The sequence below is a fragment of the Siniperca chuatsi genome, linkage group LG11 (assembly GCF_020085105.1).
Source record: "Siniperca chuatsi isolate FFG_IHB_CAS linkage group LG11, ASM2008510v1, whole genome shotgun sequence".
NCBI classification, from domain to species: Eukaryota; Metazoa; Chordata; class Actinopteri; order Centrarchiformes; family Sinipercidae; genus Siniperca; species Siniperca chuatsi.
Genome location: NC_058052.1, coordinates 1739541 through 1762982, shown reverse-complemented (window position 1 = coordinate 1762982; position 23442 = coordinate 1739541). Strand labels below are relative to the sequence as shown.

The 23442-nt window shown below is 38.7% G+C and overlaps 1 protein-coding gene across 10 annotated transcripts in view; it reads left to right on the top strand.

Annotated features, from left to right (window-relative positions):
* Window positions 1-23442, top strand: part of ltbp1 (latent transforming growth factor beta binding protein 1) — a 208993-nt gene that overhangs the window by 122138 nt on the left and 63413 nt on the right. For 4 of the 10 annotated variants that reach the window (XM_044215118.1, XM_044215113.1, XM_044215119.1 and 1 more), the window contains 6 exons: window positions 7060-7082; window positions 7560-7662; window positions 10107-10196; window positions 10999-11124; window positions 13693-13818; window positions 21286-21405. In XM_044215118.1, the coding sequence (XP_044071053.1) occupies window positions 7060-7082; window positions 7560-7662; window positions 10107-10196; window positions 10999-11124; window positions 13693-13818; window positions 21286-21405 (588 nt within the window). The remainder of the gene's footprint in view (window positions 1-7059; window positions 7083-7559; window positions 7663-10106; window positions 10197-10998; window positions 11125-13692; window positions 13819-21285; window positions 21406-23442) is intronic. The other 6 variants (XM_044215120.1, XM_044215116.1, XM_044215121.1 and 3 more) reach the window with 4 other exon arrangements.

The following is a 23442-nucleotide window of genomic DNA, read 5'->3' as shown; positions in this document are numbered from 1 at the left end:
CAGCTTCTCCTGGGTATCCCCAAGAATTCTTAGTCCAGCTGGGAAATTTAGTCCCTCCATTGTGCACCAAGGTCTCTCCCACACGTCTGTCAAAAACATTTATAAAGGAAAGTGTCCAGGAGGCAGACCATTTGCCCAACCACATCTATTGGTTCATCATATGGTTCATCACATCTACTGCTCCACTTGGCAGACTTATTCTTTCTAATTATTTAAGATAGGCCATTATATTACTTGGTGGACCGCACTGCAATAGCTCTGTGTCCTTTGGTATTCAGTCTAGACTTTTTTGAACTGACATTAGAACCTTTATATCTTTTACTCGGTATATCTGGAATGTTAAATCCTAAATATCCTTTGAGGCCAACTTATAATACAATGTTACCATCAATGCTGCATTTTATACAAGCTGTAGATTAAATGGGTTTTTTTGTTTAGTAGTTCACTTTGAATTACAATATCCAGCAGAGCAACATTTGACCTTATTGACCCTATGCCTGCCCATTTTTTCATTTGTTCCATTTCCTGAAAATGGCCTTCCTCACTATCACTGGCTATAGTAAACACAAGTCAAAAGTTGCAGTCCTGATTGGTGCAGGAGAACTAATCTAATTACCACTGCTATGTGTCAGACTGCTGTAGAAGAAAGTCTTTCATTTTTTTCCAGCTCTGTCAGTCCTTCATGCTGTATGTTATTTTGTAAAACTGCTCAGATAATTGCTCATATACAGGCACAGTTTAGTTTGGTTTAGTTTATTACTTCATTTGACAGGGACAGTGCATATTAATAACATTTCAGAATTAGCCAGAAAGGCTAATTTTCATCTGTAGTCCCTGGGCTAAGGTTGTCAGAAAAAGTCATTGAACACATACCAACACCTTTGTAATAATGTTAATAGTAATTATCATTATTGCTATTCTAAAATGCTTTCCCTACCTTGTAGGCCTACACATTTTAGTATTATTTCTTTTTTTCTCTAATGTTGCATCACTTGTAAACACAGTACAGTGGTCTGCATTGGTTTCCCCTGTATAAATACCTACAGTAGACGGCGGTCGGCACGCCCCCCAGTTTGGACAAGCAAACAGGGGGGCATAATATTTTAAAATAATATTGTCACTGCTTTACCATGCTGTCAGACAGCCTTTCCGATGGGAAACTGAAGCTGTTATATCCATATGCTCTCTTCAAAGCCACCAGACACCAATGACAAAAACAGTAATTTTACGTCACAGGACATGGGAGTTGCTGGTCCACGACTGCCTCGATTGGTTTGTTAGTTTGTGTTATTGTGTGACTTTGGTGTTTTAACACAGTACTCCTGTCTGCTTCTCCAAACTGGGGGTGTGCCGACCGCCGTCTAAAGATTGTAGATCTGTTTATAGCTTTGGTACTTTTGACACTATTGAATGTATAGTTAACGGAGATTGTATTGTATAGTGGCATCGAAAAAGTTTCAAAGTATCGATACTTTTGACAACCTTACCCCGGGCAGGCAATGGATGAAAGCAAGATTTTAAGAATAAAAGCATTGAAAATACAATCAACGATAAAAGCAGTGAAAAATATGCAGATACAAACATAGAGACAAGAGACAGCTCTAATGACACACAGAATCAACAATAGCATGAAAACAGTCAACAAATCAACAGATAGCATGACAACAGTCAACAAATCAACAAATAGCATGACAACACAATGACACAACAGGGTGATCACAAGCAGCAGATGTCCACTTACACAGCGCAACACATTCCCACGTCCAGTGTAAACAGGAAGTTAAACAAAACAACAGAGTTGGAGCTCATTCTTGCTACTGAAACAAACAACATAAGCTCAATATTTCAACAAGAACCCAATGAAAGCTACTACATGTTCTTAGACACTTGAGTATAAACAAATGCATTCCCATATGGCACGCCTGAAAATACTACATACAAGATGAGATTAAGCTCCCATACTTCAATTCAACAAAAAGATGCAACAAAGTAGAGTACCAACTAATGACTATTTTCATTACTGATCGATCTGTTGATTAATAAAAAAAAAAAATCAATCATTTAGTGTATAAAATGTCACAATGGGCTCTGGGAAATTGTGAGAAATCACAATTTCTAAGAGTCCAAAGTGACGTTTTCAAATAGCTTGTTTTGTCTTACCAGCAAAACCCAAAGATATTTAATTTACAACTATATAAAACAGTGAAATGCAACAAATCCCCAGACTTGAGAAGCTAGACCCAGCAATTGTTGGGCATTTTTGCTTGATAAATGATCTAAAGCAATTACACATTGGGTCTGAACTGCAATTCCAATGCCAAACTGCAAAATTGTTCTTGGGAACGACACACCCCAAGTTGAAGACAACATTGTACAATTCTTTGTGTTCTATTTCATTTTCTTTTCACACATGTGGTCAGTAATTGAGTGTCCATGCTCTTAATAAAATCGAATCACATTTATTTGTCATATACACAATCATACACAGTACAGCGTGTAGTGAAATTTGTTTGTGCCTAGCTCCAGAAATCAAAGAATAGAATAGAATACTATAGAATAAAATAAACCAAATAAAATAAAATATTGTAAAAAAGAAACCATACAGTATATCCGTATGTTTCAGAGAAATGTGACAATGAAACAATGAAACACTATGACCATGGATGAGTTTCAGAAAATTGAAACAATATAACTGGTACATATATCATATGTCATATGCAGTGTGTGGCAGGTGGGTGAATTATATTATGGGATGTAAATTATGTAAGTGAAGTGAAAGTCACTAGTAGCCATGATGTTATTTTCGTATTCACACTGCTTAGCAAATTGGGTTCACCCAATCTGGGTGAGGGAAAAGAGGGTGGTGAGTTTTGCTGTTTTTGAGCAAGGATAATAATGTTTTTGTCTGTTTCACTTTCATTACGTCATTTAATAGACATAGATTTGATCGAATGCTCATTTCTGAAACATTTTAGAAAAACCCCCGCTTATTTTTTGTGCAAAAAAGTACCTACATAAATTTGGACTTGGTGTAGCCATACCTTTAAACTATTAAATAACTACTTTTTCTGTCAGTTGATTAATCAGTCAACTAATAGCTTCAACACTACAATAATTTCCATTGTGCTGCTCATTTAGGTGATTTGTTGCATTTGAATAAGGGGATGGAGTCAGGGTAGTGTTCTAGCAATTGTATGGCTTGTTACTAGCATAAGGCACCATCTGTGAATTTCTGTGAATCATGGGGAGGCACGGCACCATCACCTTTCAACTGGACATCAACTTGCCCCCCAGTCTATTTCTGTTGATAACAGAATTTACCTTGCAACTGTTAGATTCTTGAGATATTAAGACATTAATATTATTCAGCTGTGTTTCATCTGGCAGTGACTGAACTCAATGTACTGTCAAAGAAATTAATATTTTTGAAGGATTGCATTTAGGAATTGCAGAAGGAAACATTAGTAATGCTTTTTTTGTACTTTTCTTTAATGAATGATGAAGAAGTAAATTGTAACAAATTATCCCCACTCTCTCTTGTTTGAGGTGTGGTCTTAATTTATCAGCCAGTGAAAAATGACACTACGGTGGCCCTGAGAGCTCAACACACAACTTAAGAAAACACATGCAAATAGACAAAACACAAGAAAATTAAGAAAACATCTTCACCAATTTGACAACATTTAGAAAACATGCTGCAAATATAGAAATGTGCTGCAAATATAGACAACACAATCACATACACGAACATGCTGCAAGCAGCACAGACAACAACGAACACTGTTTCCAGAGAATACAAAAAAATGATGAACACGACTTGGACATGCTTGTTGTTGCCATAGTTTGTGACTCATGAAATTATTGAAGTTGGGTCAGTGTAGCATCCGTTCATTCAATTATTTCACTCAATCTGGGAAACAGAAAGTCTGTTTTTCTGGCTTTTGTAGGCTTTAAATAAGGAAAATGACTCTGTTTTCTTGTTTTCATCTTGAAATGGGTAATCTAATAAACAAGAAAACCAGAACCAAAAACCAAGTTTTGTTTTTGTTTTTCGGTTATTTTGTTTTGTACTGTTTCTCCACTGTCCACCTGCACAGTCTGATCTGCAGCATGCACTTACTGTACCTTGCGGGAGCACGCAGATTCAAAGAAAAGGTTTGTAAAGCATTTTTGAAATTGAAAATGAAGGCATATTTCAAGGAATTAAAAAAAAATGGAAAATTACTGAGATAATAACCAGGTTCATCAATGATGACTGACAGACTTTAGCCTGTTATGAACAAAGGAGTGGCAAAGTGCACCTAAATAGTTTTTCCTACAGTATGCAAGGTTTCCTGCATTAAAGCCGGGGTAGATAATTCAGAAGAATTTTTTGTTATATTTGTTGAAATTCTATTCACATCCCGACAGCAATCAATAAATTAAAAGCTCTGAAAAAAACTGAAAAAAATCCTGTATCTGTGGCTGTCGCAGGCCTGTAATAAGCCCATCCAATCATTTCATTCATTCTGCCTGAATGAAATGATTGGATTGTCTACCTGCGCGCACTCTGCCCGTACCCTCATTGCGCATGAAAATGTGTTTTGGGGGAGTGGCTTTGGAGGGAGGCCTGAAGGGAGGGGGTGGGATATTTTTGGTTGGATACTTTTAAAATCCAGCTGTGTCTTGCTAGTTTCTCCAACGTTACCTATCCTAGCTTTAAACCCCACTGGTGAAATAATTTTTCATCCTCTTGATATGTTTTAGACAGTTATCTTGTGATACACTATGAATAGTATAAGACAGAGAGAGAGAGACAATAACGCTCTTGTTCCCCTAATTGACTCTTTGATTTGACATGCTCGCATTGTTCGGCATCTAGTGGCAACGGTCATCAAAGCAGCTTCATTAGTAATTTAATACCTGTAAGATAATTACTGCATGACTTGGTGAGAGAGTATAGTGACCAACCCTGGATGTCTTTTCAAAACATAGCCTATCAACTTTTGGTGAATCAGTTCTATTATATGCAAATAGGCAGCATCATGATCACATACAGATCCACACTAGAGGGGATTATGTAAATTACACATGGTAGTAGTTGTCTGTATGGGGATCATTTAAAGAGGAAGGAAGTCTTCTGGGAATAAGCAAATATTGCTAGTTAGCAAATACAAAACTAAATGTCACTACTTTATAAACAGACATCACACACACAAAGGCAACATACAAGTAAAAAATCTGATGTGTAACTTTTTTAACATTGAAGCTGAGGTTATCTCTTTATCATTACAATGCTCTGCTTGTACCTTATACCTCAGGATATTTTTGGTTTAATAATGCCTATATGATTATTACGCAGCCTACAGGTCGTCTGTCAACACTGGTGGATAGTAAAGGTTAATATCTGTCATAAAGACTACATCTCCTCCAGAAATAATCAAAATGTCTGATGGAATTCCACTTTTTTGCCTTTTTTTGATTTTCTATTTGATTTGATTACCCACTTCAATATGAAAATAGGAAAACACGTGTTCAAGTGTGTTTAAGCCATATTAATCACTTTTCAGTGAAACACTTGTCGTCTGTGCTACTTGTAGTGCGTTTGTGTATTTGGTTGTGTTTTTTGTATTTGCGGCATGTTTTCTAAATCCTGAGCATATGTCGCCAAATTGATAAATATGTTTTCTTAATGTGCTTGTGTTTTGTTTTCTTAAGGTACAGTAATTTATTTATCATTTTGCAACACGAGGTTGTATAATGAAATGAAAGTTTGTAGTCCCTTCATGCAACACACATAGAACATATTATATAATTAAATTAATATTAAAATAGGGTAACATAAAAACTAAAACAACATATACAGTTATTTAAATAAATAGCCTACAGATAAACACCCAGGAAAAAATTCTGCAGATATGATTTCCATCTTCACATGAAAAGTTTGACATTTGTGAGACAGTGTCCATCCATTTTGCCTGCATTTGAGCACCAAGCATCATCGATGTGGGTGATCACAGCAGCCGCCGTGGTGCCTGCCTGGTCCGGTTGATCTGGCTCAATGTCCGCTGCTCTTTAATCCAAACCCCGGCTTCCTTTTACGATGAGGTATTACTGTCATGGGTAATACGTGTTTTAGCAATAAAGCAAAACAAAAAAAGAGATGAAAAACAAGAATGTAGCTAGCAGAGTTTGAAGGAGCTACAGGCGCAGGCGTTGTCATAGTCAAAATCTTCTGATCCAGTCGATTTGAACAATTTTGGCTTAGCCCTTTAAATCAAATCCAGTCAGACATCATTCAATGATGTTCAGCAATAAAGCCGAAAAAGCAAAGTTGCAGTGCATTGAGCTCTCAGGGCCATTGAGGGATGAACAGCAAATTACTTTTGCAAATTACAGCTCCAAAGTAACATTAGAAACCCTGACGTATGATACCTCTGCATGTGATTAGAAACCCAGATCTTAAAAGAAACATCCCTCATATGATATTTGTTTGTGGAGGACAAAGATTAAAGTGCTTTGGCTCACATTCATTCAAACACAGCCCAGCTCACAGCTCTGCAGAAGAAGGAGAGAGAGGGGGAGATAAACTTGGCTGAGAGAGAGAGGAGCTTCACCCTCTCCTGTTATTATTCAGGACATGCTTGGCAGCTACCAAGGGAAGGAGAAACGTTGGCTGGCTAAAGTCAGACTTTGAGTCCAAATTACTGCTAAGCTTCTCTGGAGCAGAGGAGTACAGAGTTTTCCAGGCACACAGGACAGGCCTTTAAAATCAATTGGACAGAAATCCACCACCCAAAATCTGTGTAGATTAGTGTTTGGATACCACCAGAGTAATACTGTGGCGCCTGGCAGCTGTACACATTGGCATTTTGGCAGAAAACCATGCTGGGTGGGGGGAAGAGAGGAGGGTTTTTTAAAATTTTATTTTAGACCTACGAATGTTGTCTGCAATGTTTTTTAACCTTTTCTCAACATGGAAACCAGGGGGTCTCTATGTGTACCTGAGATAGTTACACACACTATATTATGTTACAAACTTACATTTAAAATGTTTTGTTTCTTTTTTTCTGTGGTCAGTAGCAACAACTGCACCAGATCAGGTAGGTTGGGCATTTAAAGAGTGAAAATGTTGAAGCAGTTTGCATGCACGGAGATACTCCTCTCAGCCACTGAGGAGTTGCAGAATCACCTTTGCATGAAGTCAGCAACGTTGCTGCATGACTTTGAGCTGGTCAGCACTGAGCAGTCAGTCAAAGTGTACATCTTCAATGTGTATATGTACCAAAAATAGATAGAATTCCTTCACACTGGCCCAGAAAAATCCAGACAGAAGTCTATGCAGAAGTTGCAGGCATTATTTGCTTTCTGGCTTGCTCGCTGAGCTGTTGCTCTGTTTTTAAACTGCAGTCAGTTGCCATGCAAGCTGAATGCTAATCTGCTTTCCGGCACAACACCTGTATTGCATGACAGAAGCAGTTAGCAAAGCGCCTGAAATAATTACATTTGGACTGAAAGAAATGCATATGGTGCTCTGTTGACCATGTCCCTTTGTATTATTGTGTGTCTTGTCGTTGAAGGAGCTGGTAGTTCCTGTGGTTAGTAATAGGCCAGTAGTTGAACCTATCCTGCCCCAGCTATCTCCGGGTGTATCCACTATCAAGATCGAGGCAGCCAACCCAGGTGTCTGCTCCACTACCCTTTAAACTCTGTGGTACGGTGGGCAGTTTAGGACATCTCAGACACAGCTTGTCAATCTCAGAGCACTTTGTCAGCCTGAACTGTACTCAAGTTCAACTATAGTTTGTCAGGTCCAGTTGTACTGTACTAGTACTATTTTAGCAAAAATGTGAGAAAAACAAATGATGCATGCTAATATAAAGGACAGCTAAATGTGAGGAAGTACAGCTAAGAATGACAAAGTGCAGCTCAGACTGCTGAAAGTACAGCTGAGTGCTGCAGACGAGATGAGTCTGATGTCCTAAAAAGGCCAACGTACTGGGATCTTTTTACACTAGCATTAGAAGAAGTAGTTATTGATATATTAATGAATTCATTTCTTTATTTGTTTTTGCCATTTGTATATCCTCTTGTAGTGTTTTATAATTTTAAGCCACAATCATGCTTTCAGAACAGTGGAGCTCCTTTACTGATGGAGCTGCCAATTTTCTGGAAGTTCTGTTATGTACATATCACTTTCTAGTCCTCAGTATTCAATAAAGCCAGATTGATATTTATATCATCATAGATTTATATTACTTATATGATTGTTAATTATCACGCATACCAGTGTAAACTAATACTTAACTTTTCAAATAAGTCATCCATTGCCAAACTGGTCCGCGAGCCACAAGGGAGATTTATGCCGTTAATTTCCATCAATGTTTACAATGCATGCAGCAATGTGCAGAAGATGTGCATGCAGGCCAAAAGATAAAATGAGCACTAAAAAGCATAGTAACAAAGTAATAACCATGTACCAAGTAATATGGGGATTAAAGGTCTCTTCAACTTGTGCTAATGTAAATATGTTAACACCTGATATTAAAGTTTAGATTTGACTTAAAATTCCATTTTCCTCTGAATATGAAAGTAACATTTAATAACGTCACACAACAGACAACATTCATGGGTCGTTGATTTATTTTCTTATTAGCTTGTAGTTAATGATGTACAGTGATTATTGGGCACTTAATTAGATTTACCTGCCTGCTGTTAAACACAATCCCTGTTTGTCTCCAGAACAACATGCAGATGTAGATTTATCAGGTGTATGTTGATAATGCCTTCTTTTGTTAAACTTCATCCTGAAAGTGCTCCCTTGGAAGATTAAGATGTGTAAAGGGATAAGTTCATTGGACTGAATGTTTGTAGAACCATTCTGAGGTGATGAGTGCTTGCTTGTGCAATGTCGTGTTATCCTTCTGGAAGTATGTACCTGGTCAGTAACAGTGCTTAGGTATGCTGTGGCATTCAAATGATCAGCTGGTATTAAAGGTCTAATGTGCCAAAAAACACTCACTATACTGTTAGTCCAGCACCACAGGCCTGTCTCTTTAACACAAACCAAGTTGAATCCTTGCATTCATGCTGTTTATGCCAAATTCTAACCCTCTCATCAGCATGTCTGACCACATTGCTCCTGATAGCTGCTAGGGGTGGTACCAAAGACATTCTTCTACTGTTGTAGCCCAACAATTTAGAGGTTTAACGAGCTGAATATTCAGGGATGCCCTTCAGCACAGTACTAATGTACTCTTGTTTGCATACCTGCATCCTTCCTGTTAGCTTGAAAGAGTCTGGTTATTCTCTTCTGACCTCTGTCATTATCAGTGCGTTTTCATTCACAAAACTGCTGCTGAATGAATGATTTTGCCGTGCTATCAGCAAAGCCTAAGGATGGCAAAGTCAGTTTAGCTGTCATCTGTCCGTTTAAGATTTTTATACGTTTTTGCCACTACTCGCTAGATTGCTACAAAATTTGGCAGGGATGTTCAAGGTCCCCAGTCTATGACACTGAATAATTTTGGTGAGCCCCTGACCTTTTGTTCACCACTTTCAATCAGAAAACGTTGGGCAAAGGCATCTCCATTCCCTCTGAAAAAGCCACCTTGGACTGTATAAGCTTTTTTTTTTAGACATGAGAACTGATCGTCACAGCGAGAGGGAAAGTAGACTGTACAAGAGATAAATAAACAGGCAGATGACTCTATTTGATTCAAAGGTAACAAAAAGGTCTCTGCATTTTCATGTTTGTGAAGAATATAAGCTATGAAAATATAAAGTCACAAGATGAAAGCATGGAATTACTTTTTTAAAGGAAAACAGGACTGTGCAATCTCTACTTAAAATAGAGTTTTAAAAAGTAATGAGAGTTAAACCACTTACTGTTTCCAAGGCAGGTTTTAAGAGAAGTTGTTGTATGGTGTAATGGGTAAGTACAGCGAAAAACAGTGAAAATTTATATGTGGTTTATTTAAACCAGAAATAGTGGTACTACTGCCTTCTTAGAGCATTCAAGATTTAATCAATCATCAAAGTACCATGTTTGGTGGAAAAAAACGTGTAGAATTATTTAAATATATACTGGATGAATTAATGCCTATAACTGTGTTTTTTTGATTCAGTAGAGGTTGTTGAAAGGAGCTCTCCACCTGCACCAGTGGAGATCCTCCCATCTAATGCAGGCCAGGACATCGCTCCCACTCAGTCAGCTGGTAAGACTAAAACATTCTTTTCTTTTTTCCTCATCTGTTGTGGTCTACATCGAGTTCTATTCCAAGTTAGTGAACAGGTGAAGCACAGCTGACAGGTTGCTGGTTGCTAATAGAACTCTCCTTGGTACGTACCTGACCCTTTCCAATGTGTCATGTTTGTATGAATTCTTTTCTGAAGTTCATTCCACTTTTTACTAGCTATTTTTGAGACTTTCACCCACATCTCATGGTCTTCATCAGTGGATGGAGTGTTCTCAGTTCAATATTGATTGAATATTGATCCTCTCATTAAGGCTTGGTCACACAGAAATTAACACTGTGGAATTCATCCACACATCCCTCAAAGGTCAGACTGTCAAAACTGTTTGGTATTGGTCAACGATGCAAATTCATATGTCAAAGTCAACAAAAGTTGAACTTGATGCAAAAGATTTGCAGTGGATTTACTTTGCCCCCACAAGCGGACCGTGAAATCATGGCGAGAAGTGAGTTTAAATTAAGGAAAACAAGGCAACTGGTTGGCTTTGTTAAAATGTCAATAGAGAATCAATACAAACTAATATGAATTTAATTAAACTCTGTTCAGATAATTGCAGTCACCCTCCCTGCAGTCAATGGCGTGAGGCTACTTTGTGGTACACGTTGTGAACTTGTGGTGCTTTTATATTAAGCAGTTAACTTGTGGGACATTAATGGTATATTGTACTTCCTCATGGCTCTAGTATATAGTCTATAGTATTTTGTGGGACCCTAAAACTGCTGCTGTATTAATACTCTCCTGTCTCTCTCTCCTCTGGCCCAGAAGTGGATGAGTGCCAGATCAACCCTTATATTTGTGGCCAGGGGATTTGTTACAACACAGCTGAGGGTTACACCTGCCACTGTGATGAGGGATACCGCCTGGATGACACCCAAACCACCTGTGTAGGTGAGGAGTCTAGTCGTCAGAGTCGATTATTGAGGTCAAAGGTCATCTTGCGCATGTCCATGTTAGCAGGTTGACCTAACTAATAACAAGCTTTGTATGCAGTGCGCAGTGGAAGCAGAGCAGCGGGATTTTACCTGAGGCTCAGAGCAGTTTGTGACGCTGCGAGAGCAGCAGAGCACTCGCAGCATCACTGTTCTCTATCATGCTAAGATAATGGCTTGTCCTACAAGCAAGTTGTGTTGAGATGCAACAGATACATGAAATTATTTATTGTCTGTGGACAAAAGACACAAAAAGCCAATGGCTGTGTTCTCCAACTTACAATGAGCATTGATTCTACCTGTGACAGCTCAGCTGATATCTAACTTACCAGGAACACCAGTTGTTTGGCTTATTTTCCTCCAGATCTTCTCATATACATTATTGATTGAATAGAGTGATTTTAGAAAGTCTGAACAGCAAAAAAACACATGGAATGCGATTACAATCGGATTCTACAGATGCGTCTCAGTCCGGATGCATCACTCAAATTGGATTTGAAAGTGTCTTTTGCGTCACTTGCAACGCAACACACAATGACAATGTCAAATCCAGAGTGACAGAAGTGCATCAGAGCAGCAGAGCAGAAGCCATGCTGCTACTAGCAAGTGTATGGAGGACAACACAGAGAACAACAGTCCGTGGACAGATGCTGAAATAAATTAGCGTGATTGTTTGGAGGGCGAAATGATGGATCTCTATTTCGCATGCCAGCGTACGTACTTACTGACCCCTATGTTGTTAACCACAGCAACCCATGCAGAAATGTTGGTGATGTCTGGACACACAAATCCGATCTGACTTGCAAATAACAGTGCCGTTGACAGCCTGTCTTAAAGATTTGATTAAACAAATCTGATTTGCATGCAGTCTGAATAAAGCCTATATTTTTTTTGAATCTCACCCCAGTTATTCATTTAAGTTACTTAAGTTTAACTTCTTTAGGCTCCTGCAATTTTGAGCCCACAGGACATGCATATTGGAGTCCCCTGCACATATGAATGGAACAAAAATAATATATTTTTTGTAATTGAACATTTTTATTGGACCAAATAACTCACGTTGTGATAATACCAAGAATCATTTCTGAATGTGGGTAACACAATGTACATTTTCCTCTTTTCTGTGACCCATAATTATAACTGTGGCCACTATGTCCAAATTGTCAAACAGTCTGGCTCTGTTCCTGGGGCACTGCAGCAAAACTGACAGCACTCTTGAACACAGCAGGCAAGGTAGTTAAATATAGATGATTGACATTTACTTTGGGAGGTCAGAGTGTATGTGACACAGACAATATGGTGCATTTTTTGATGCTTTGTTTTTAAGGTTATTATCAAGCCTCAGGGGGACAGCGCAGGTCTGTGAGGTGATTTTGTTGTAGTGACCACAGACAATCCAAAAACATGCAGGTTAGGTTGATTGGTTACTCTAAATTACCCATGGGTGTGAATGTGAGTGGGAATGGTTGTCTGTATATATGTGTTAGCATTGTGACAGACTGGCCACCTGCCTGGGTGTACCCCTCCTCCTGCCCAGTGGGAGCTGGGATAGGCTCCATCCCCTGCAACCCTGCAAAGGATAAGCAGGTATAGATAATTGATGGCCACAGTGAGAATTGCAGTGGTGGAATGTAACTTAGTACATTTACTCAAATACTGTACTAAAGTTAAAATTTGAGGTACTTGTATTTTACTTTTTAGGCCACTTTCTACTTCTACTTCACTACATCTCAGAGGGAAATAGTGTACTTTTTACTCTTTACTCTATTTATCTGACTGCTTTAGTTACTTTACCAATTAAGATTTTTACACACAAAACATATGAAGAGCTTTTAAAATGTTTTGTTATAAATTAAACTACCCAACAGTTTATACAAGTATAGCTGAAACGTACAGCTTAGTCGATTAATCAATTAGTCGATTGACAATTGGCAACTATTTTGCTATAGTATAATTATTTTATTTTAGTATTTATATTAGTTTCTGACTCTGGGAAAGTGGGAAAAACAATACAATTCCTCCAAACTACTGTATCGCTGAACTATTTCTTTAACCAAATCACAAACATTTAGGCTATTCTATGTAATCTCCTTTTGATAACTAATGTAATAACTCATGTAATTTTTACTCATTAAATTTTTTCACTTCCATTCACTGAGCCTCCCCTGAAACTGTTTGGAGCCCCCCTCGGGAGGCCCGCCTCCCACTTTGAAAACCTCTGGTTTAAGTTATTTTTCATGTAAAAACGTTTCATGGTTCCAGCTTCACAAATGTGAGGATTTCCTGTAATTCTTTTAATTCATTTTTAATAATATTGAGGTTTGTACTATTGATTGAACATAACAAGCATTGAGAAGGTGTCACTTTGGGCTCTGGGTCATTTTGACGGCATTTCTCGCTATTTTCAGAATTTTTACAAACCAAACTATCAGTCAGTTAATTGAGAAAATAAGAGGTTAAGCATTGGGTTCTATCCAATTGTAAACTGATGTTGTCCTATGTTGTGTGCTCTGGTGTGTATGTCCAGATGTAGATGATTGTTTGGAAAACCCATCTTTATGCTTTGGCGGTCACTGCACGAACACAGAGGGCAGTTTCCTGTGTGTTTGTCCGTGGGGATTCCTTGTCGATGAAGAGGGAACCAGTTGTGTTGGTAAGTACTCACAACTCATGCTTGCAACGCATATTTTGATGCTTCTTTGAAAAACTCTGTTACATGCACACTATTTTTTCTGCTTTTCCTTACACACACATTTCCCTATGCATACACACACACACACACACACACACACACACACACATACACGTAATGTGTTGTATGTAACACACACCCAGCAGTTGCAGCAGAAACTGATGTAATGATGTCCTGAATTTGGTAAAGTGATGCTCATCTTTCTCTTCAATCTAAAAAGGACTGCTAAATATTCTTGATTAATCAATATTTTCATAGTCTTTTCACTAAGTTGGTGTGGTGCCATTTCATGAAATCACATTGACAAGAGTCACATGAATGAACTATGAATATCTTAATGTTTTTTGTCTAAATGGGCTGTCTTTAGTTTTTGTTTCAAACTGAAAACTTTTCTTCATTCTGCCACTTTGCCCATCACCTTGGAAAGGAAAACCAATATTTAATCCACCAGTGTAATTCAAATACCTTACCTACAATAGGAAATGATCGAGACTAAAATTCTAAAGCCTTGCCACGATTGTCCCTACTGCCTGTATTGTTCATTACACTCTACCAGGAAAGTGATGGATGGAACAAACAATTTTAAACTCATAATTTTGCTGCCAATATTTTTGCCATATTATTCTTTATTGTTTCCATGAAACTTGAGTCAAAAGAAATAAGAAAACAAATACATGAAGAAATAAAATTGCATTTAGGAGTTGCCAGATTCAGGCTCATCTCTTCTGTCAACCCTGAAACATATTGACAAAAATAGTGACCTAACAGCAGCAGCGTAATGAATATAATAATTGGTACTAAATGAAATATCTTAGGGTCATTGAAAATAAAAAGGTACGTTCAGATTATATAGATTCAGATTGAACATGATGCAAATTTTCGCCATGCATAATTCAAGCAAATTTGACTGCTGGACTTTTTACTGTCCATGTTTACGTTTTCACAGTATGGGTCACTGAAAATATTTGGATTTGAAATTCTGATCTTACAGTGGTGTCTAACTTTAACATATATCTTTATAATCCTCCTCTGGGGATCACAAACTGAACACCCAGACCAAATTTTTTGGTAATCAGGCTGTCATTGTTGAGATACTATACTATATCATTTTCTGGACTAAAGTGTTTGATGGATATATGGACAGACTGACAGATTCAGTCCTGCTGCTAGAAGGGCATAAAAATGTATCAGCACACAAAAACAAAGTGCAGCATCAAGCATTAGGACAAGTATGCTATGCACAACCACAGCCTCTGGCATTGGTCCACACTTGGTCAAACTTTTGGTCAAATATAAGCTCTGCACACTAACAAGTGCATACTAATAGAATTATAAGTCAGTGGAATTTTGGACGAGACCAGTGACCACGCTGTTACCAGTTTCTGCACCACCCTCCTCCCTGCTTCACCCCCCTTATTGGTATATAAATATGAGGCACTCTATCATTACGTGGTTTCCTGCCATTTCAAAGCAACTTTCCCCACCCACCAAAATGATACTGAATTAGGGCTGTGAGGGCACAGTCTTTATTTATTTCTGCAATAAAATCTCTTCTCCTCAGCTGTGGAGGATGAGGGATCAGATTATGACTTCTTTTAGAGGTTTATATGGATGTGGATATGCAATCAAGGTATCTATTAATAAGATCAATACAAAAACAAGCTCAAGTGTAGGAGTTCTTAGACACATTTTGGAATCCTAAAAAAGTTATTGCACTGTGGTGCAAAGTCAACCAACCAGACTTTCCTACCATACATATTTGACTCCTGAACCTGTCTGCACTGGCTCTATTATTATATAGAATTGAAGTACTTAATTTTAAAAGGTTGAAAACCACCATTCAGTCATACGGCCGTATTACATGGGGCACCCACAGGCATGATCTGCTGTAGCATGCCCGCAGCAGAGCACGTCCAATACAATGAACTGAAGCTGCTACACTGACCATGGAAGCCACGCGAATCACCCTGGTCATCTCTATTTTTACGTGGCTGGTCTATTTTTTTTTCTCTACTCTGCCCTCCAACAAGTAAAAACTACATAGAACTTTGTAAAAAACATTATTAAAATAAATACCTCATTGTACCAGAGGCAATGTGGTGCAGCAAAGGAACCCTGTGGGTGTTTTTACATTTTACATTAAAATAAATCAACGTGTATCCATGATCCATGTAGTTAAAACAATTAATTCAGTACTAGTTAACATAGCCTATGCTTCCAAACCCTGTATAACCAACTGCAAAACCACACACTACAAAGACAGAGTCTGTGTCTCTGCCCCACCTACGTGACACATTGCGTACGTGCCATGTATTTTGGCTGTCAGCTTCAGGTTTATCAGGCGTAATGCGATGCGATTTTTGTTGGCCATTTGGGGGCAGGGGAAACATGACACACAGCACCTAAATTGATGTTGCGACCTTGTTAGAAACAAGTTGCTTGTTTACACATCCAGCAGACACAGAGCAACATGAACATTCATTTGGAGTGATGTTTGTGTTGACCTGATGAATCTAAGTCCAATATTCACTCTTCTTTTAGCTGTTTTTAGTCTCTACCAACTCTTGAGGGAAATATCTTACTCCTGCTAAATGCTCCACTATGTTCACCAGTTAGTCTCTAACTGTCTGCTGTTTGGTGCTGAGCAGGTTGTGTACAGTGCGTTTTTAGAGCTTTTTCACTGAAAACAGCTGCCTGCTGCGGCCAAAAATGAAACTATGAGAGCGGTGAGAATGAACTAAAACGGTAAAGTTGCTATACTGCACAGTAAAGCTCTGTAGAGCCAAGGGGAGCTGCAGATTCAGGTGATAATTCTCTGTAGGTTCATCACTACTCTTTTTTTAAAATTGTTGCAGCAGAAGCACAGATATCATCTTTTTCCCCCACACATTCTTCCTGCTTGATGTCACAGCCCGGCTCCTATGCTGCGACAAAGATGGGAGATTAGACGAACTTACAAGCTGTGAACAAACATATTTATTTACAAAATAATAATAAAGAACGGAAAAAACATGGCAAACAATTCAGCAATCAGTAATGTAAGCATGTATGAACAGCTGTGATGGAAGAGGGAATCTTCCCATGGAAAGGTGGTGGGGAACTGCACCGGGCCCAGGTGTGGCTTATTAAATTGATGATGACCCTCTGCCGTGACCCGGATCCTGCAAAACAAAGGATAAACAGCAAAACAAAGGACATAGGGAGGTCATCACACTTGTCAAAACCTAGTGCCTACATTACCCACAATGCAACTCAACTGCTGAGAGGTCGGAGATTCGGGTGTGTTATGCTAGTAGCTAATGTAGCCCTGAGCCGCTAACCTCAAGCAGAGATGAGGAGTGGGCTACGGTCCTGTCTAGATGGTAACCCTGGATTTGCAGAAACGGATAAAAATGCATACAGATGGAGAGGGAGAGAAGGAGAGAGGAAAGAGGTCTTCTGGCGGTCTAGGCCTATAGCAGCATAACTAAGAGATGGTTCTGGGATCACCCAAGCCAGCCCTAACTATAATCTTTATCAAAGAGGAAAGTTTTAAGCCTACTATCGTAGAAAAGGTTTCAGACTACGACTGAAACCTTTTCTACGATAGAACACTCCTGGACGAATGAGGGACTACACCGTCTTTTAAGCCTACTCTTAAATGTGGAAATGGTGTCTGCCTCCCAAACCCAAACTGGGATCTGATTCCACAGGAGAGGAGCTTGATAACTGAAGGCTCTGGCTCCCATTCTACTTTTGGAGACTCTAGGAACCACAAGTGACCCTGCATTCTGGGAGCGCAGTGTTCTAGCCGGATAATATGGTATTATGAGATCTTTAAGATACGTTGGTGCCAGACCATTAAGAGCTTTGTATGTGAGTAGAAGGATTTTAAATTCTATTCTGGATTTTACAGGGAGCCAGTGGAGAGAAGATAATATTGGAGAAATATGATCTCTTTTCCTAGTTATTGTCAGTACACGTGCCGCAGCATTCTGGATCAACTGTAAAGTCTTAAGGGACTTATTCGGGCATCCGGATGATAAGGAATTGCAGTAGTCCTGCCTAGAAGTAACAAATGCATGGACTAATATTTCGGCATCATTTTGAGACAGGATGTGCCTGATTTTTGCAATGTTACGTAGGTGAAAGAAGGCAGTCCTTGAAGTTTGTTTCATGTGGGAGTTAAAGGATAAATCCTGATCAAAGATAACCCTTAGGTTCCTTACGGTGGTGCTGGAGGCCAGGGTAATGCCATCTAGAGTAACTATATTTTTAGATAATGTGTCTCGGAGGTGTTTGGGACCAAGTACAATAACTTCAGTTTTATCTGAGTTAAACATCAGAAAGTTGCAGTTCATCCAGGTCTTTATGTCCTTAAGGGATGCTTGAAGTTTAGTTAACTGGTTAGTTTCATCTGGCTTGATCGATAGATAAAATTGGGTATCATCTGCATAGCAATGAAAGTTTATGGAATGTTTCCTAATAATATTGCCAAGAGGAAGCATATATAAGTTGTAAAGAATCGGTCCAAGCACAGAACCTTGTGGAACTCCGTGACTAACTTTGGCGTGCACGGAGGACTCATCGTTAACATGTCGAAACTGAGATTTATCTGATAGATAGGATTTAAACCAGCTTAGTGCGGCTCCTTTAATGCCAATTACATGTTCCAGTCTCTGTAATAGGATGTGATGGTCAATGGTGTCGAACGCAGCACTAAGATCTAACAAGACAAGTACAGAGACAAGTCCATTGTCTGATGCAATTAAAAGGTCATTTGTAATTTTCACCAGTGCTGTCTCTGTGCTATGATGCACTCTAAATCCTGACTGAAAATCCTCAAATAAACAATTGTTATTTAGAAAGTCACACAACTGATTGGCGACTGCTTTCTCAAGGATCTTAGAAAGAAAGGGAAGGTTAGATATAGGTCTATAGTTGGCTAAAACCCCTGGTTCAAGAGTGGGCATTTTAAGAAGCAGTTTAATTACAGCTAATTTAAAGGATTGTGATACATAGCCTGTTGATAAAGACAGATTGATCATATGCAGTAAATGATTTAAAGTTATCAGTACACACTGACTTGTCAAAAATGGGTATTGAAAGCTTTAAATTCCATCCAAGTTCCATCTTAAGTCAGACAAAACTGAAACTAACAGCGGGAAAGCATTGCTTCGTGTAATGATCTCTCCTCTCATCCATCTGCTCTGCTGTTACAACCACACTCTCCCAGTCTTTTGTCCTGCACGTTCTCAAATGTAAAAAGAAGGTTAGAAACCTGGTTACCCATATACATTCCCAGGAGAAATCTACCTGGAGAAATCAGGTTTGGTCTCACCACTCAAGCAGCAGGCAGCTGTTTTCAGTGAAAAAGATTGATAACAAGAACAATGCTAATAATAATAGTAATAATAATAATAATAATCTTTTTTTGAATAGCACCTTTCATACAAGAAATGCAGCTCAGTCCTTTACAACAAAGAAAATACATGCACCGAGTGCAAAAAGGCTGAAGTGAAGTAATACATTTTTAAAATATTTAGCGAGCTGTTCCAGAGCTTTGGGGTGTGATTGACAGAGGCTGCATCCCCAATTTTATTGGGAACCTCCAATAAACCAGCAGCAGATGATTGCAGTGTTCTTGAAGGCAAGTTAGTTAGCAATGTAGCTTGGTCCTAGCCCATTAAGGGCTTTGTATTTAAAAAGGAAAATAAATTCTAAATGTTACAGGAAGCCAGTGCAGAGCAGCTAAACTGGACTAATGTGCTCTCTCCTCCTGGTTCTGGTTAGTAGCCGAGCTGCAGAGTTTTGAATGAGCTGAAGTCTCGCTGTGTTTTTTTTCTGGAGGCCAGTAAAACGTGCGTTACAGTACTCAAGTCGGCTTGAAATAAAGGCATGAATCAGTTTTTCAGCACCATTTATCAATTGTCGTACTTTAGCTATGTTTCTAAGGTGGAAAAATTATGTTTTCGTCACCTTGTTAATGTGGGACTTGAAGCTTAGATCTGAATCTAGGATAACGGCAAGTCTTGGCGTTATCCTCAGATTTAATCCAGGGAGTCAGTTTCCGCAGATTATTAAACAGCATTTCTTTTTGTTTTAGGGCCGACTAGTAGGTTTTGTCCTCATTTAACTTTAAGAAATTATCACTCATCCATTTATTTATTGCCAAAAGACATGTAGTAATAGAGTTTATAGCTGTAGCATCATTTCGTTCAGCAGAGATGTACAGTTGCATGTCATCCGAAACATACATTGTGCTCGCTAATGATGTCACCAAGTGGCAGGATGTATAGTGAGAACAGTAATGACCAAGGAGGCTCCCTTGTGCAACCCCATAACAGATGTCATGTTTCTCAGACACATGATCTCCAAGACTGATGTAAAACCTTCTCCCTTTGATGTATGTTTTGAGCTAGTTTAACACACAGTCAGAAAAACCAACCAACTTTTTAAGACGATTGATAAAGGTGTCCTGGTCATTCGTATCAAATGCTGCACTTAGGTCTAAGAGGACAAGAATTGAAATCTTATTTTCATCAGAGTTTAGTCTGAGGTTGTTGATTATTTTAGTAAGAGCAGTTTCAGTGCTGTGGTAAATTCTAAATCCCGATTGAAATTCCTCCAGGATATTATTTTCTTTAAGAAAGGAGTTTATTTGTACTGAAACTATCTTTTCAAGTATCTTATTAATGAATGGAAGGTTGGATATCGGCCTGTAGTTGGTCAGTGCATTACCATCTAGGTTGAGTTTCTTTAGTAAGGGTTTTACAACAGCTGTTTTGAAAGCATCTGGGAAGATGCCTGTTTGAAGAGATGTATATAACCTTCAGGACATGAGCTGAACACCTGCTTAAAAAATGCTGTAGGTACTGGGTCAATACATGAAGTGGAGGAGTTACACTTAGTGACAGTCTTGCAAAGCTCAATTAATGTAATACAGGGGAATGGTCCCATGGTTACATCTTTTTTACAGGGTTTGCTGAGGTCATCTGTGTTTACATCAGCAGCAATACTGGCTCTAATTGAAGTTATTTTGTTATTGAAGATAAACCCAGTGTACACTGCCTGCCCAGCACCAAACAGCAGACAGACACAGTTAAAGACTAGCTGGTGAAGAGGCAGCATTGAGCAGCTAGATATTTTTCTCCAGTGGAGACCAAAACAGAGCTGAAAGGCGAATGGATATTCTACTTGGGCTGCTATTTCTCTGTGTCTGCTGGATGTGTAAATAGACAACTGGTTGCTAACATGTTCACCATAACAACTTAAGTTGTACAGTTGGATAATATGTCATGTTTGTGTTTACAGCTTGTTCCGCTGTCCCCTAGTGGCCAAAAACAGTAGTTTAAGAGCCTAACACCAGTTTTTCTCTAACCATAACCATGTGTTAGAGGGTAACAATAATAATATATATGTGTGTGTATGTTTTTTTTCCTTTCACAGATATTGATGAATGTACGAACAGGTCAGCGTGTCCTTCTGGTATCTGCCTTAATGTGCCAGGGGGCTACAACTGTGGCTCCTGTCCTAATGGCTTCTTGGGACAGGGAGGCCAGTGTATAGGTAGGTCTAACACTATGTGTGTATGTGTGCATGTGTATGTGTCTGGAACCGTATTGCAATGCATGTGCAAATGCATTCTTTGATTATGCACAAATAATGTGCTGTGAACAGATACGCCGCACTCCACAGGTGTTATTTTTACCTCATGATCTGATATTGAAGCCCGGCACTATGCGCAGTTTGACAGTAGAGGGAAACTGAGGTTAGGAACTGTTTTAAAAGTGCATGCAAATGGTTCAAGGGAGCTTTTCAGATTTTTGTCAATACAAATGTTCTTGTTTCTCATTTTCATTTCAAAAACACTTTATTTGCATTTATTTTGGACCTCCTCCTACTGCATGCACAGCCACCTTAAAAAGAAAAATGGCAATAGGGCCCCATGTGCTATTAAGGCCCCTTTTCTGTCAATAGCTTTACTTTCATCTGCCTCCTCCAACACAACCTTCAATTTTTAAAGAAAATCATGCAATGTGACCGATTCTGACTTTCCACTAACCTCCCATTCTATTTTCACTGTTTTTTGATGGTGAGCTTCAAATACAGATCATGTTTTATTATTTGATTAATTCAGGTACATATAACATGTCAGTCATAACAATATTATTCTGTTAATCTGCTGGCAGCTAAACTTACATACATGTATGAGCACTATAAATGGCAGTAAATGAAGCAGACTAGACCATTTCTAACAACTCCTGGTACAAGCCACGCCCACTTCTGGCATAAATCTGAATGCAGATATTTTTTGTGACATCAACAGATACAGATACTGTACAGATAGTAGCTTTGCCTTACTATCAAATTGTCTCCTTAGTATGCATGCTTCCTCTTTTGCTCAAAAGTACAGCTGACACTGAGTTGTACTTGAAAGTCAGTATCACTGTGTATTCCTAACACCTCATCTCTAGAAGCAACCTCAGATAGTTAGATTACATCCTAACCTCATGGAGCATAATGTCTAGCCATCAATACATAAAGAAATCAGCCCAGGAAACACATGTAGAATAAAATACCACACTAATCAAGCAATAAAACCAATGAACCATTCCAAAACACACAGTATGGGCCGACATTTTCCTGGAAACCAAAGGTGGGCCTATCCCTTCTCTTTCAGTAGTTTGCTGCTCCTGTATCCCATGTGACACATGGTTAGCTGTGATGTTTTGACTGTTCACACACCATGCAAGGCAAGCCACACTGGGGTGGCAGTGAGTGAGTGGTGGTGGCAAGAGGAAATAATTAGGCCATGCAACAGTCCTTTGTAGAAGTTAATAACCCAGCTCACAGATGTTTACATGACACTGCCCAGCTCAGGGATAATGTTACATTTCCTAGACTGTGTGTGTGTGCGCGTGTGATAGGATTTAGCTACTTATTACACACTTCTTACTGCAGACCTCCTTATTCACCCATTCTAAATAAGTGAGTTTATTTCTTGTTGCAGTGTTTGCTAATATAAATACAGACTTGAAGTAAACCTTGATCCAAGCCTTTTCCTAACACCAGAAAACCAATTATCTCATTTTTACTGAAAAACAGGGATCAGTGGAAATGCACCACTGACAATGCAATGGTTCCTTTTCTTGCTTATGTAATGGAAGTGTCCATTTTCTTTTTGGAGACGTTTGACAACTTTTTAGTCTGTGCTTATTATTGTTTATTTACAATTTAGGTTTTATCTTTTCAGCTCTGACCAGTTCTATCAATTAAGATAACATAGTACTCACAAACTTACTGCTTAGATCTCGGGGCATCATCATTAAAGATAGGTTCAATGCAGTGGTGTAGTGGTGTCTTGGTAGGTGGGTATACTGTGGCTTCTACCCACCACCAACTACAATAGTAAAAAGCTTTCTTCACATAAATATATCAGTCATAATGATCCAATAACATAATATATAATAGTATAACACTCACATGGACCATTTCTCTGAATTATGAGTAGCCTTCGTATAGTTTTGATACTTTAAGTACATTTTGCTGACATTTTACGTGCTCAGCTTTAGTTTATAATGGAATATTTTTATATTGTAAAGT